Here is a 14,397-nt window from a genome sequence, read left to right on the forward strand (position 1 = left end):
GAATCATCATTCAATTTTGAGAATTTTCGATTAGTTTTTAGTTTTTTCAATAATCTAAGCAGTCAGTGCAAATTTTACCCAAATGAGACGTTTTCCCAAATTTTGTACTTTTTTTGATGGTCCATCAATTTTTGATATTTTTAAGTGATTGCACGAACAATTTTACAATTTTTGTGATACTTTTTTTGTGAATATAATTCATTTCTGACTCTTTTATTAAAAAATGCCGAGATCGTCAGAATTAATTTCAACTTTGGCCTTCGACCATTATTATTAGTCCGGCATATGACAATAGGAGTAATTTGCACCCCCTCGTCGATCCTCCGAGACAACTTTTTTCTTAAAGGAGACATCCTAAGGAACATTTTAAAGCAAACTTGCCCAAAAAAAAGTTGGCCTTACTTACAAAATGGCGGCTAATTTGATTGACAGGTCAGCCGAAATCGCAGATAATGCGTTTCAACATAGGATTTGCACGAAATTTTTCAAACCTTACGACGATAGATCGAAAGATCATACAAAAATTCATCATCTGTCAAAATTTCAAGTGCTAAAGTGCTTTTTTCGATTTTTGGTGAATTTTTGAAAATCCAATTTAAGCCAAAAATGAGGGGAAAAATCAAATTTTACCAAATTGACCAAGAAAGCTGAAAAAATTGGGATATACCCCATTTCAGACATGCCAAATCGATTGGAAACGGTTTCAACCTGTTTTGAGCAGTTCTGGAGCCTCCAGCAGATTTTTGAAACTCGAAATTCTCACAAAATTCCATCAAATTGGAGTTGTAAAGCTGAAATTTATTCTCAAAACTAATCTCAATACGCTACGAAGTACTGCAGGGGAATTTCAAGTCGTTTTGCAGCCTCCAGCGACTTTTTGAAAATTTCTAAAGCCTCCAGCAGATTTTTTAAACTTTAAATTTTCACAAAATTTCATCAAATGGAGATGGAAAGCTGACATTTACTCTACACTCCAATTTTAACACCCTCTGAAGACGAGTTCAGGTGGGTTCAAGTCATTTTAGAGCCTCCAGCGACTTTTTTAAAAATTACTGGAGCCTCCAGTAGATTTTTGAAACTTGAAATTCCCCCAAAATTAATTTATCCAATGGAGTTGGCAAGCTGAAATTTACTTCGCAGACTACATGGTGGTTTCAAATGGTTTTGAAGCTTCCAGCTACTTTTAGGAAATTTCAATTTTCCAAAAAAAATGCCATGCAACCTTTCAAAAAGTCGCTAGAGGCTCCAAAACGACTTGAAATCCACCAGCAGTCAACTTCGTAGCGTATTGAAATTAGTTTGCAGAATGAATTTCGGCTCACCATCTCAGTTTGATGAAATTTTGGGGAAATTTCAAGTTTCAAAAATCTACTGGAGGCTCCAGTAATTTTCAAAAAGTCTCTGGAGGCTCTAAAATGGCTGAACTCTCCTGAAGTCGTCTTTAGAGGGTGTTAAAATTGGAGTGTAGAGTAAATTTTAGCTTTCCATCTCCATTTGATGAAATTTTGTGAAAATTCAAAGTTTCAAAAATCTGCTGGAGGCTCCAGAACTGCTCAAAACGGGTTGAAACCGTTTCCAATCGATTTGGCATGTCTGAAATAGGGTATATCCCAATTTTTCAGCTTTCTTGGTCAATTTGGTAAAATTTGATTTTCCCCTCATTTTTGGCTTCAATTGGATTTTCAAAAATTTCACCAAAAATCGAAAAACGCACTTTAGCACTTGAAGTTTCGACAGATGATAAATTTTTGTATGATCTTTCGATCTACCGTTCTAAGGTTTGAAAAATTTCGCGCAAGTCCTATGTTGAAACGCAAAATCTGCGATTTCGGCTGACCTGTCAATCAAAATGGCCGCCATTTTGTAAGTAAGGCCAACTTTTTTTTGGGCAAGTCTGCTTTAAAATGTTCCTTAGGATGTCTCCTTTAAGAAAACAGTTGTCCCGGAGGATGGGGGGGGGGGTGCAATTACTCCTATTGTCATATGCCGGACTATTTGTTATTACTTAATCAATAATTTTATAGTCAACTAATCCACCTTAATTTTTCTTTGTTTCAGGTGAGTGCAAATTTCCTTCCAAAAACGATAGAATATGAACTCGCGTTTGAGAATACGTAAGTAATTTTATAATCCTTACAAGAAAAATAAGTCACCTCTACACCTGTGACCTTTTATTTTCGGTGACAAATCAAAACAATTCTAACATCGCGGAATTAGAAAACTAGCTGAAAAATTGTTCATCAGGTTTGAATTGAGGACTGAGGTGGTCTGATTTTCCAAATACGAACTTGGAAACAGCAGATCAAATTTTTGAGTTCGCAAACGATTTTGATTTTTGATGAATTTTTAAAAAATCAAACTTGGGTCAAAAATGAAAAAAAAAATCAAAATTTTACCAAATTGACCCAGAAAGCTGAACATTTGCTGTGTGCCCTGTTTCGACCCTTCAAATCGATTGGAAACGGTTTCGAGTCAATTGAAGATGGTTTCAGGCTGTTCTGCAGCTGTCGAGTGTATTTTGAAAACTTCAGATTTTCTAAAAAGTGGTCTAAAAACCATTCAAATCAAGTTTAGCGTCTTTTTTTTTCAAAATACAGGGTATGTAACAGCTGGTGAAAATAGTGAATTTTGTCAAAAATGAAAAATGTAGTGAAAAAATCAAAAAATTCAAACGCGCAACAAAAACCTTCAAATTATTAAAAAAATTGATTCAAAATTAAAAAATACTTCGCTTACAAATTTTCTTCCAATTTCAATTTTTTGAAAAATTTGATTTTTTAAACATTTTTTTGTGTGTTTGGGGAGAGGAGGGGTCGAGTGAAGTCTGTTTTTGTTATTGATTGCTTGGTTTTCATTTTTTATTGTCAAAAAAAAAAGGAATGAAATGGAAAATTTGGTTTGCATCTCAATTTAAAAAGTAGTCCAAAAATCCTCCAAAAACCCCAAAAAATGTATTGACTCAGGATTTCAATGAACTGAACTTTTTTTTGATAATTCTCTCGTTCTTTTGAATAATGGGGAAAAATATAAAAAAATTTAAATATTTTGAAAATCTGGAAACACCTTGAAGACTTAATTTTTTTGGATTGGGGGGGGGGGGATTTCACGACATTGACGCGGTACGAAATTCCACTTAGAGAATATGAAAAAGGCAGGATAAATGCACGAATTTATCTTTCCGAATTCTAGTAGACACCGTGATAATTTGGGAACGAGGGATTTTGATAGCGAGTAATCGATATTAGGTGGATATTTGAAAAATAGGGGGGAGTTTGGAACCTAATTTATCTTGAGGTAGAGTTACTGTGCGGTGGTGGCTCATGAAAAAGGAGGACTGGGAGGGGGTTTTGTTTATGTGTGCGGTGTCTGGGTATGTACAGGTAATGTATATCAATGGCACAGCGCATTCCTTCACCAATTATGGTTATTGTATTATGTAATAATTTGAAAAAAAAAACCGAACTCTTGAGAATTAGTGAATTATTCGAAGGTACGAGATTCTCAAGGGCGTATGTAATAATTTACTAGCTCGATTACGCTGCGGTGGCGGCGGCGTAACTGCAAACAAATAGATATCATACCGGTACAATGTAAATGTAGGTACATTACACGTCTATATGATAGAGATACGAGTACATATTATTACAGTATGATAGAGAGAGAGAGAGTGAGTGTGATTGCAAAGCGAATCGCTTCGCTTGGGCCGCGGGGGCGCTCAGAACGCGCCTAAATAACCGATATCGAATGGTATAGTTTCGTGATTTATTAATTTTCGCGGCATAATCGGTTTATCTGGCGATAAAATTCGACCGTTTATCGCCTGTGCGCGATCGTACGCTGAGTACGATTAACGCGATTGAAATATTTTTCCAACTCGGGGACGCTTTCGGTGTTTGATTTACTACCCATACGTGTCTCGATGTATTGGAAGGGAAACGAAAAAACACGCGCGACGTCGTCGATTAATTCAACACGTGGGCGTTTTAAAATAACCGAAAAAAAACCTATCAGAACAAATCGAAACCAGATGAATACACACAGGTGAGAGGAAAATTTATGCAAACCAGGTACGTGTAATGTTCGGTGAAATAGCAGCGATTTTACAGCCAGAAGTGTATCGTCGTCGCCTAGGTTATGGCAAGTAATAAATACTCGTCGCAGGTATGTATCGTTTAGTCCGCAACGAATACACGAAATATGTATATACGAGTCGATCCGTGCATCTGGCCAGATTATGGGCATAAGAGGCATATTACTCACGTATAAAAAAAATACATATATACGCGAATGACGATAATTATCGAGAAATTTAGTCGTAAATATTGCGAGGCGAAAAAACAGAAAAAAACACATAAACATCGACTTACTTTTCCCATGAAGAATTTTCGGTAACATTTGGCTGTATCGTCGGTCTCGAATTTAAAACTATAAACGCCGGAATTGGAATTGGAATTAGAATTGGAATTGGTATTGGTATTGGTGCCCGATACGGAATTATGACCGGGATCGTATTGATCATTTCCATCGAGCCAGTAGCCTCCTTGAGTCGGTAGAATGATGGTCGGATAAGGAGGCCTCATTTTCAGCGCTTCTTCCAGTAGATGTTGAGAGCAGCTGGGCGACGTTGTCGTCGTTCCTGTTCCGCCTCCGCTTCCATTGTTGGAACAGCTTTGCTGTTTGTCTTCTCTGTTAGCCTACGCAAATAAGAATAAAATACATCGGCGTTAATTTTCATCCGTTTTGTAGGTATTTTTATTACCGTTTTGTGATAATTAGATGGCGTGTTTTGGGAATACTCGTATTCGAGTGTGAAATGATGACTATTGGCCATTGGGTGTGCGAGTTGAACAATACTTAATTCTAGAGCGATTGGATATACATATGTAGAAGTTGGGATGAGCCTTGAATGTTTCATCAACTCGTAGAATTCATTATGTTTTGGAAAGTGTTGGCGGGCGAAGAGTTGAGAATGATGAGGGTTTTTTGATTTTTAGTCTGGTTTGACCTCATTAGAGGAGATTTTTAAAGGTAATTTTAAACATAAAATAGATCAGGATTGACTAAATTGGTCATTTTCGAAGTTTTTTCCTCAAAAGGATTTTTAAAAAGGTATTTTTGAAGTACCTATTTTTTGCCTCTCGAATGAGGAACTTTTGGAAAACTTTCATTCTCGCTGAACTTCACTGACTTGTCAGGATATTTTTACAGTCTCAACTGGCTGAAATTTTTTTTGAATCGGACAAATCTTAATCGGAAGAACATGCAAAAATACATCACCAGTCAAAATTTCAGGTTTCGATTTTTGATCAATTTTTGAAAATCGAAGGACCAAAAATGAAAATACTAAAATTTCACCAAAGTGTCGTAGAAAGCTAAAATGTGGCATGTTTCTCAAGTTCGAACTCTCGAATCGATTGGAAACAGTTTTGAACCATTTTGAGTACTTCTGGAGCCTCCAGCAGATTTTTGAAAATTGAAATTCCTACAAAATTTCAACCAGTGATGAAATTGTACAGCTAAAATTTCCTTTTAATCCCGATTTCAACGTGCTGGGTTGTTTGGAGGTGGTTTTAAGCCATCCTAGAACCTCCAGTTATATTTTGGAAATTTAAGATTTTCAAAAAGTGTCAAAATTTCAAGTGTTAAAGTGCGTTTTTCGATTTTTGGTGAATTTTTGAAAATCGAATTTAGGCCAAAAATGAGCGAAAAAATCAAAATTTTACCAAATTGACCAAGAAAGCTGAAATTTGAGATATACCCTATTTTCGACATGCCAAATCGATTGGAAACGGTTTCAATCCGTTTTGAGCAGTTCTGGAGCCTCCAGCAGATTTTTGAAACTCGAAATATTCACAAAATTCCATCAAATTGGAGTTGTAAAGCTGACATTTATTCTAAAAACTAATTTCAATACGCTACGAAGTACTGCAGGTGAATTTCAAGTCGTTTTTGAGCATCCAGCGACTTCTTCCAAAATTCCTGAAGCCTACAGAAATCTTTTGAAACTAAATTTTTACAAAATTTCATCAAATGGAGATGGAAAGCTGAAATTTACTCTACACTCCAATTTTAACATCCTCTGAAAACGACTTTAGGTGGGTTCAAGTCATTTTAGGGCCTCTAGCGACTTTTTTGAAAACTACTGGAGCCTCCAGCAGATTTTTGAAGCATTAAATTTTCACAAAATTTCATCAAATGGAGATGAAAAGATGAAATTTACTCTACACTCCAATTTTAACACCCTCTGAACACGACTTCAGGTAAGTTCAAGTCATTTTAGAGCCTCTAGCGACTTTTTTGAAAATTACTGGAGCCTCCAGCAGATTTTTGAAGCATTAAATTTTCACAAAATTTCATCAAACTGAGATGGAGAGTCGAAATTCATTCTGCAACCTGATTTCAACACGCTACGAAGTTGTCTGCTGGTGGATTTTAAGTCGTTTTGGAGCCTCCAGCGACGTTTTTTTGGAAAATTGAAATTTCCTAAAAGTAGCTGGATGCTTCAAAACCATTTGAAACCACCATGTAGTCTGCGAAGTAAATTTCAGCTTAACATCTCCATTTGATAAATTAATGTTGGGGAAATTTCAAGTTTCAAAAATCTACTGGAGGCTCCATTAGTTTTCAAAAGAGTTGCTGGAGGCTCTAAAATGACTTAATCCCACCTGAAGTCGTCTTCAGAGGGTGTTAAAATTGGAGTGTGGCGTAAATTTCAGCTTTCCATCTCCATTTGATGAAATTTTGTGAAAATTTAAGGTTTCAAAAATCTGCTGGAGGCTTCAGGAATTTTCAAAAAGTCGCTGGGGGCTCCAAAACGACATGAAATCCACCAGCAGTCAACTTCGTAGCGTATTGAAATTAGTTTGCAGAATGAATTTCGACTCTCCATCTCAGTTTGATGAAATTTTGGGAAATTTAAAGTTTCAGAAATCTGCTGGAGGCTCCAGAACTGCTCAAAACGGGTTGAAATCGTTTCCAATTGATTTGGCATGTCGAAAATAGGGTATATCCCAATTTTTTCAGCTTTCTTGGTCAATTTGGTAAAATTTTGATTTTTTCCCTAATTTTTGGCCTAAATTTGATTTTCAAAAATTCACCAAAAATCGAAAAACGCAGTTTAGCACTTGAAATTTTGACAGGTGATAGATTTTTGCATGATCTTTCGATCTACCTTTGTAAAGTTTGAAAAATTTCGTGCAAGTCTTATGTTGAAACGCAAAATCTGCAATTTCGGCTGACCTGTCAATCATAATGGCCGCCATTTTGCAAGTAAAACCAACTTTTTTTGGGGCAAGTTTTCTTTAAAATGTTCCTTACGATGTCCCCTATAAGAAAAAAGTTGTCTCGGAGGATCGGCGGGGGGGGGGGGGGGTTACAAATACTCCTATTGTCATATGCCGGACTATAAAATACTCTGTCGAATTGACTTCGTTCTTTGTGGTGTTTTGAAGCTTCAACGAGACACACTAAACGAATATTTGAATTAAGAATTGGATTATCGAATATACGAGTAAACAACACGATGGTGCACCGACAATGGTCGAATTATCAACCGGATGCATGGTACAACCCGTGTGTAGTTTTTTCCACCGCGGTGAGTTTCCGAGTTTTCAAAAATGCCTCGAAAAAGACACGATGGCGAAGAAGGGCCCGTGTACCAGGAGGACAGAGACAGAAACAGCTGAAAACCACACAACTGTGTTTCCGGATACGCCTATCATGGCTTAATGATTCCAACGCTTGAGAGACAGGTGATAACCGTGTACTGTACGCAGTAAAATCGCTAGAGCGTGCAGCTAGACGGTATTTGGACCTATACCTATTACCTATGCCCAGACTTATATACCTACCTATCCGCACGAAATACGAGCAAAACAAGAGAAATGGGAAAAAACTAAGTAGATATTTGTAATAATGTAATTCTACCAGCAGCATTCGACAGACAAAAAAAAAGTACAAATGTGAATTCATTGTATAGATAGATCTTCACGATTGAGGGAAGACAGACGAAATATTTATACGTGTAAAAAACTCCAAAAACCGTTGGAAACTTTCGGAGTAGGTACTCGTAGGTAATTGTTGCTTGGTGAAATCGTACGAGTGCGGTTACTGGTGCCTTGTTTTTTACCTATACAATACCTATGTATATTGTGGATGTCCGTCTCCTGAATCTAGACTGTGTTGCGGTTTTCTTAAAAATCGAATAAAAAGGAGCACTGATGAAAAAAGACGATGGTTATTTGTAGTACGCTGAGGTACACAATAGAAAGGTGCTTTTTTTCAATAGTCGGCTGCTGTTGCGTTGGATATACAATGAAATCGAAAGAATCACCTGCGGGGTGCAGGTGACAGATCGGTCGCATGCTGTATGTGTATTTCGGATGGTTGATTGCTGTGTTCACCACCGATCCACCCTGCCGTCTGCTTTGCGAAACAAATATCACTACGAATTACACCATTCGGACGACCTTGAAAATAACCATCTTCTATCTTACGTAGGTATTTATTTTTATTTTGAAATTCAAAAGATGGATACGGCGCTGTGAGGAGCGGATACATTTTATATGGAGGCTGGACAAGCGGGTGAGCCCGCATTCTCGCCCGGTTATCACCTGCCAACGGCGTACGACCTTTGGCGTGTGTATAGGTAACAATCTGTTGTCCACGGTTGGTACAGATGGTGCTTTGGTATGTCATTACGACTTACGAGCTGCGAAGTGCATAAACATGAAACACACACATGTGCCAAGGAAAGAAATATACGAGTAATATTATGATGAAGTGTACAGGATATTTGCCTGCGATGGTGACTCGATTTTGGGGGTTTTGGGATGGGGAATTCAATTTTTAGGATACAAATTCTAGACTGATTCAGAATTTAGCCCGGAAATTCGTCTCGAATGAAGCGATTCCTGGAGTAGGATGGATCAGTTTTGAAAAAGGAAGTTCTTGAAACCCCTGTTCAGTTGTATCAGAAGGTACCACCTCAGATGCTGAATATATTTAATTTAAAATTGCGAATGATTTATTCGCAAACGACTTGCTCAGACGCGAAGAATCGTTCACGAACGACTGAATCATCGAAAAATTAAATTAGGTGTAGATAACTTGATGAAACTTGACAGTTTTAATCCCAGTATCAAAAACGAGACTCAGATCGTTCGCGAACGATTTGCTCAGAATCGACAAATCGTTCGAGAACGTCTGAATTTTTTGTAAATCACATCAGATGCTACACGTTAAAACTAAACGAAACAATCTTCAATCTATCAATTGAAATTGTGAATGATTCGTTCGCGAACGATTTGTCCGGACGGGAGGAACAGTTCACGAACAAGCGAATCAGTGAAAAATCAAAATTAAATTTAGATAATTCGATGAAACTTGACAGTTTTGTTTCTATCATCTAAAACTGGACTCAATTCGTTCGTGAACGATTAGCTCAGAGTCAACGAATCATTCGAGAACGACTGAATCACCGCTAAATCAAATTTATCGAAAGTGAACCTAGCAAAATTTGACTTTTTCAAATAAATTGATGAGAATTGAAGACGAATCGTTCGCGAACGATTTACTCAATGGTGAAAAAATCGTTCGTAATTGAATAGTTGGAATTTAATCGTTCACGAACGATTCGTTCAGAAACGGTGAATCATTCGACTTCGAGAACGACTGAATCACTTAGAAATCAAATTGGATAATACTCAAGATGAAACAAAATTTTGTTCAATCTTTTCAATTGAGAGCGATTCGTTCGCGAACGAATGAATGAATCACTCAAAAATGAAATCAAGCATAGACAAAAATTGACAGTCCTGAATCCTGATTCTACATATAATCGAAAACTGAACTAAATTCGTTCGCGAACGATTCGCTCAGAGACGAAGAATCATTCGCGAACGACTGAATCACTTGGAAATCAACTTGGATAATGCCCAAGATGAAACAAAATTTTGTTCAATTTTTCTAATTGAGAGCGATTTGTTTGCGAACGATTTGCTTAGGAGAGATGAATCGTTCGCGAACGACTGAATCACTCAGAAATGAAATTAAGCCTAGGTGAAGATGACCCTACGAAATTGCAAGTCCTGATTCTTCATATTATCGAAAACTGGACTAAATTCGTTCGCGAACGATTCGCTCAGAAATGAAGAATCATTCGTGAACGACTGAATCACTTGGAAATCAAATTGGATAATGCACAAGATGAAACGAAATTTTGTTCAATTCTTCAAAGTGAGAGCGACTCGTTCGCGAACGATTTGCTTAGGAGAGGTGAATCGTTCGCGAACGAATGAATCACTGGACTAAATTCGTTCGTGAACGATTCGCTCAGAAATGAAGAATCATTCGCGAACGACTGAATCACTTGGAAATCAAATTAAATTTGATAATGCAGAAGACTGAACGAAATTTTGTTCAATGTGTCTAATTGAGAGTGATTCGTTCGCGAACGATTTGCTTAGGAGAGATAAATCGTTCGTGAGCGAATGAATTACGAATCACTGAAAAATAAAAATTAAATTTAGATGACACGAACACGACAAAACATGATAGTTTTAAATTTTTAATCTTTCCATTAAAAACTTGACTCAATTCGTTCGCGAACGATTCGCTCAGAAACAATGAATCATTCGAGAATTGAGAGTGACTGAATGACTGCTAAATCAAAATCAAATCCAGTGGAGAAGAACGTCGCAAAATTTGACCTTTCCAAATCTATTGATAAGAACTGAAGATGATTTGTTCGAGAAAGATTCATTCAGAGGTGAAAAAACATTTAACAAATGAACGAATCACTGGTGAATCAAACTAGGTGCGAAACAAGACTTCAATTAATAAAAAAAGAACAAATTACTTGCTGAGAAGAATAATAATTTTGAATACTTCACTTGAGATTGAGAAATCCGAAGAATGGTTACACTTCTTGGACGATTTCTTTGATCTTATGAGGCTTTCTTGTCCTAAATTCGAGAGCTTTTAAAATATATTGACTAAAGAAATATGTAGAAAAATTCCTATCCGAAATCTCGAATGAAATTATGAAATTCTATTGACGGGGATTTCCCGCGTAATTTGATTTTTGCCCAATTTATATGAAAAAATTACGACCCACGTCTCATCGAATATAAATTTTCAAAGTTGTTTCATGGCAAAAAAAGCAGAAGACAGAAGACACGACACGACGACGACGTGACGGCACGTCATCGTCACAGACGCTTCCAATCGGCTTAAAGAACGTGGCGAAAGCGGATAAACGTTTAATTTTGCAATTTGATGTGGTTTATTCGTATTACGTGATAAAAGGCGACAATTTTTACCCCTTTTTATTACTAAAGAAACGCATAAAATTTACCACTACGAGTTCCAACACGGATAACTTAAATTACATGTGTACCGGTAAAGGTAACCTTATCCTACGACTATCGTGAAATTCGTGATGCAAGCCGAACGACTGCTGGGCCTTATGTACTATATAGTCGAGCAATTTCGCTTTTTATTAATATTTTACCTGTACACATTGCATCGTAAATCTTCTTATATTATTATCCGAGTACCCGCGCCTTGTCCTTGGTCACCCAGCTTATATAGGAAAATTTCGCTTTTTTTACGGTCATCTTTATTATTTCTACTTGCGTATTATCAGAAAAGAAACGAACCCAGCTACTAATTGTCCGCATTTACTTGGTGTGAACACAGAACAGGTACCACCATTTTTTCCCCCTTGTACTTGCCAAGCGAATGTTGCTCGGTGTAGCACACTCTGATTGGAGAAGGGTTATATTGTAAGTTCATACGTGAAATTTACTCGAGTAAATAATTTATCAGCGTTTCACTCCTGGTGTCCTCGAGTGAACCGTGTAACGCTCGAAAATCTTGGTGTATTTTTCAAGATTTACCCTCGCGTCATTTCAAAAAGAGCTGTTCTCTCCCTTTCCCTCTATCGTCATATCTCTTAATTTATTCATGGGTTCGTCCTCCCCTTGAAACGAAAAGGGAAAAAATTATACCGTGGTCTCTGTTTTCACTCAGGTTGGAGTGATACGAATATACGAGTACTATATCTACCGCACCTATCGTATTATTACCCTGGGTGTTGTTTCCCGTGGGTTGAGTATCCTACATCCGTTGATGGATTGAAAACACGAGTGCCAACAACTTACCATTAGAGGTATACGAGCGGACATTCGGATAATATTTGAAACGAAAATGGACGCAATGAGAACATATGGGTTGGTAATTCTCAGAGATGTCGTAATATTTCACGTAAGGGGTGGTTTAGTGCTCAGGGAGGGAGAGGGGGCGATTGGAGAATTTTTCTGTCGTTTTGGTCGGCCACGATGTAAGAATGTCGATCGTCGTTGCTGGATTTTTTGATTTTTCATTTCAGAAGAAAATTGGCGAAGTAAAATTTTAAAAATGGTAATTTTTCTGAGATTTGTTTTTAACCCTTTGAGATCCGAGAAGAATGTGACCAAATGGATGAAAATTGAAAAATTTCTCAATGGAAAGGAGACAGGAGTATTAAAGTTGAAGTTTATTCAAAATTTTGTTTTAGAATTTCAGGAATGCCCAAAATGAGCATTTTTTTCCATCCCGATTTCCAAAATAAATTTGACAATTTTTTCCACTGGTTCGCTTCTGGACTTGTTCAGAGGGCTGAAAAAGACTCCTATAAAGAATCGACGCACATTTCCAATTCTCATTCTACTCACTCGATATCGGTCAATGTATTAGACACTTTATGCATACTGATGATTAAGCATAATACTGACGTTTGCGGATGTGTTTTTGCCTCTTGGGTTGGGGTCAAGACGAGGAGAGGAGACGTACACTACAAATATTTATTACGTGTTTTAAATGACGGCAATGATTATAGCAGTTGAGATGAATGCACGGGTGGGGGTGGGGGGAGGAAAACAAGGTGCCAAAATGGACTTGGACTTGTTAAACTACACTAACAAGACGAATCGAAGTTGGCAACGATTACGATTGTCCAACTCGTATACACACACACAGCATAGCAAAGCATCCCACGCGGATATTGTACGATACGATCCAAGTGGCAAAGTACCGTGAACCGTTAGCTCGCTCTGGTAGACATTCAGACGTTGAACAATGAATGATACGATCATCTCCAACAGCTCTACGAGTATATACGAACGAATGAGGCGAGAAATTGAAAATTGCTCAGATGTAATTACCCTGGTCATGTTGCGATTGCATTCAAGACAGACGGACGTACGTATAGGTAATTCATGTAGGTACTTGGTACTCGTAATACGAATGTAAAAGAGAGCGAGACGAGAAGCAATATAGTAACACCAATGCACACCACAATCCGCGAGACAATAATACACGCGTCAAAATATGAATTTCTTACTCGATTTACAGTGTAACACGAACTATTCGTATTCTTATTCGAGGTACACGCGATGATGACGACGATGACGAAAGTTTCACCATATTTCCAATGATTTATACTACAATACGTGTATCTTCGCCGAAAAGTAAACAACGCAATCGACGCACGATTGGTGGTTGGTGCTTGGTGATGCTATAAGACGGTAGTTGATGCCTAAGGTATGGTGCGGCGAAGTGTATTGCTGCCCGACCCGATCCGATCATGCTTGATCAGGCTATGCCTACCTGCCTGCATTTGTGTATGTCTGGGTACGTGTTATTTGGGTATACACAAGTACCTACGAACACATTCGTGCATACCACGAGCTGTGACAATAAATAAATACACGTTCGATGTCGCGAGCGTAATTTTTTTCAGCGATTGGGACGATTACAGCTAACAGAATGGATGCACGGAAGGGCAGAAAAGGGCGTGCAAGAGATTTGGCTGCAATAGATGATGAAATTGCGATGGCCCTGCTGAATAATTTTCGTGATTTTAAACCATTTTTGGGTCGATTTTGCACTCAATTTTCGACCATTCGTGAACTTATCAGCTGAGCTTGGTCTTTGATGCAAAACTACTGGCATCCTTCAATATTGGAAGATGGAAACGCGGATATAACCCAGATAACATTTTTGTTTCCGAGTGAATCTCAAGTCTATGTCACAAATGAGTAGCAGATCCAATTCCCCAAACCCAACACAGGCCAATTATATGCGAAATTAAGGCGGTCATCAGTCCAATTAAATGTGAAAACCCATCTCCAAGATTCAATTTCAAAAAGACTAATTGGGAATCTTTTAAACAGGCAATTGAAGAAAAGGTAGATGACCTACTGCCAATACCAAAAAATTATGAACTCTTCAATGAAATTGTTAAGAAAGCCTCAAAAGATCATATTCCAAGGGGAGCAAGAAAGGAGTATATCTCTGGAATGGAGCTGCACCTCATGACACAATATAAGGAGTATGTTAAAAAATTCGATGAAA

General features: G+C 37.6%; 1 protein-coding gene across 7 annotated transcripts in view; it reads right to left on the reverse strand.

The window, feature by feature from the left end:
* Positions 1–14,397, reverse strand: part of RapGAP1 (Rap GTPase activating protein 1) — a 264,659-nt gene that overhangs the window by 25,331 nt on the left and 224,931 nt on the right. For all 7 annotated transcript variants that reach the window (XM_065361098.1, XM_065361097.1, XM_065361099.1 and 4 more), the window contains one exon: positions 4,368–4,694. In XM_065361098.1, coding sequence (XP_065217170.1) covers positions 4,368–4,694 — 327 coding nt within the window. The remainder of the gene's footprint in view (positions 1–4,367; positions 4,695–14,397) is intronic.

The sequence above is a fragment of the Planococcus citri genome, chromosome 4 (assembly GCF_950023065.1).
Source record: "Planococcus citri chromosome 4, ihPlaCitr1.1, whole genome shotgun sequence".
Taxonomy (NCBI): Eukaryota; Metazoa; Arthropoda; class Insecta; order Hemiptera; family Pseudococcidae; genus Planococcus; species Planococcus citri.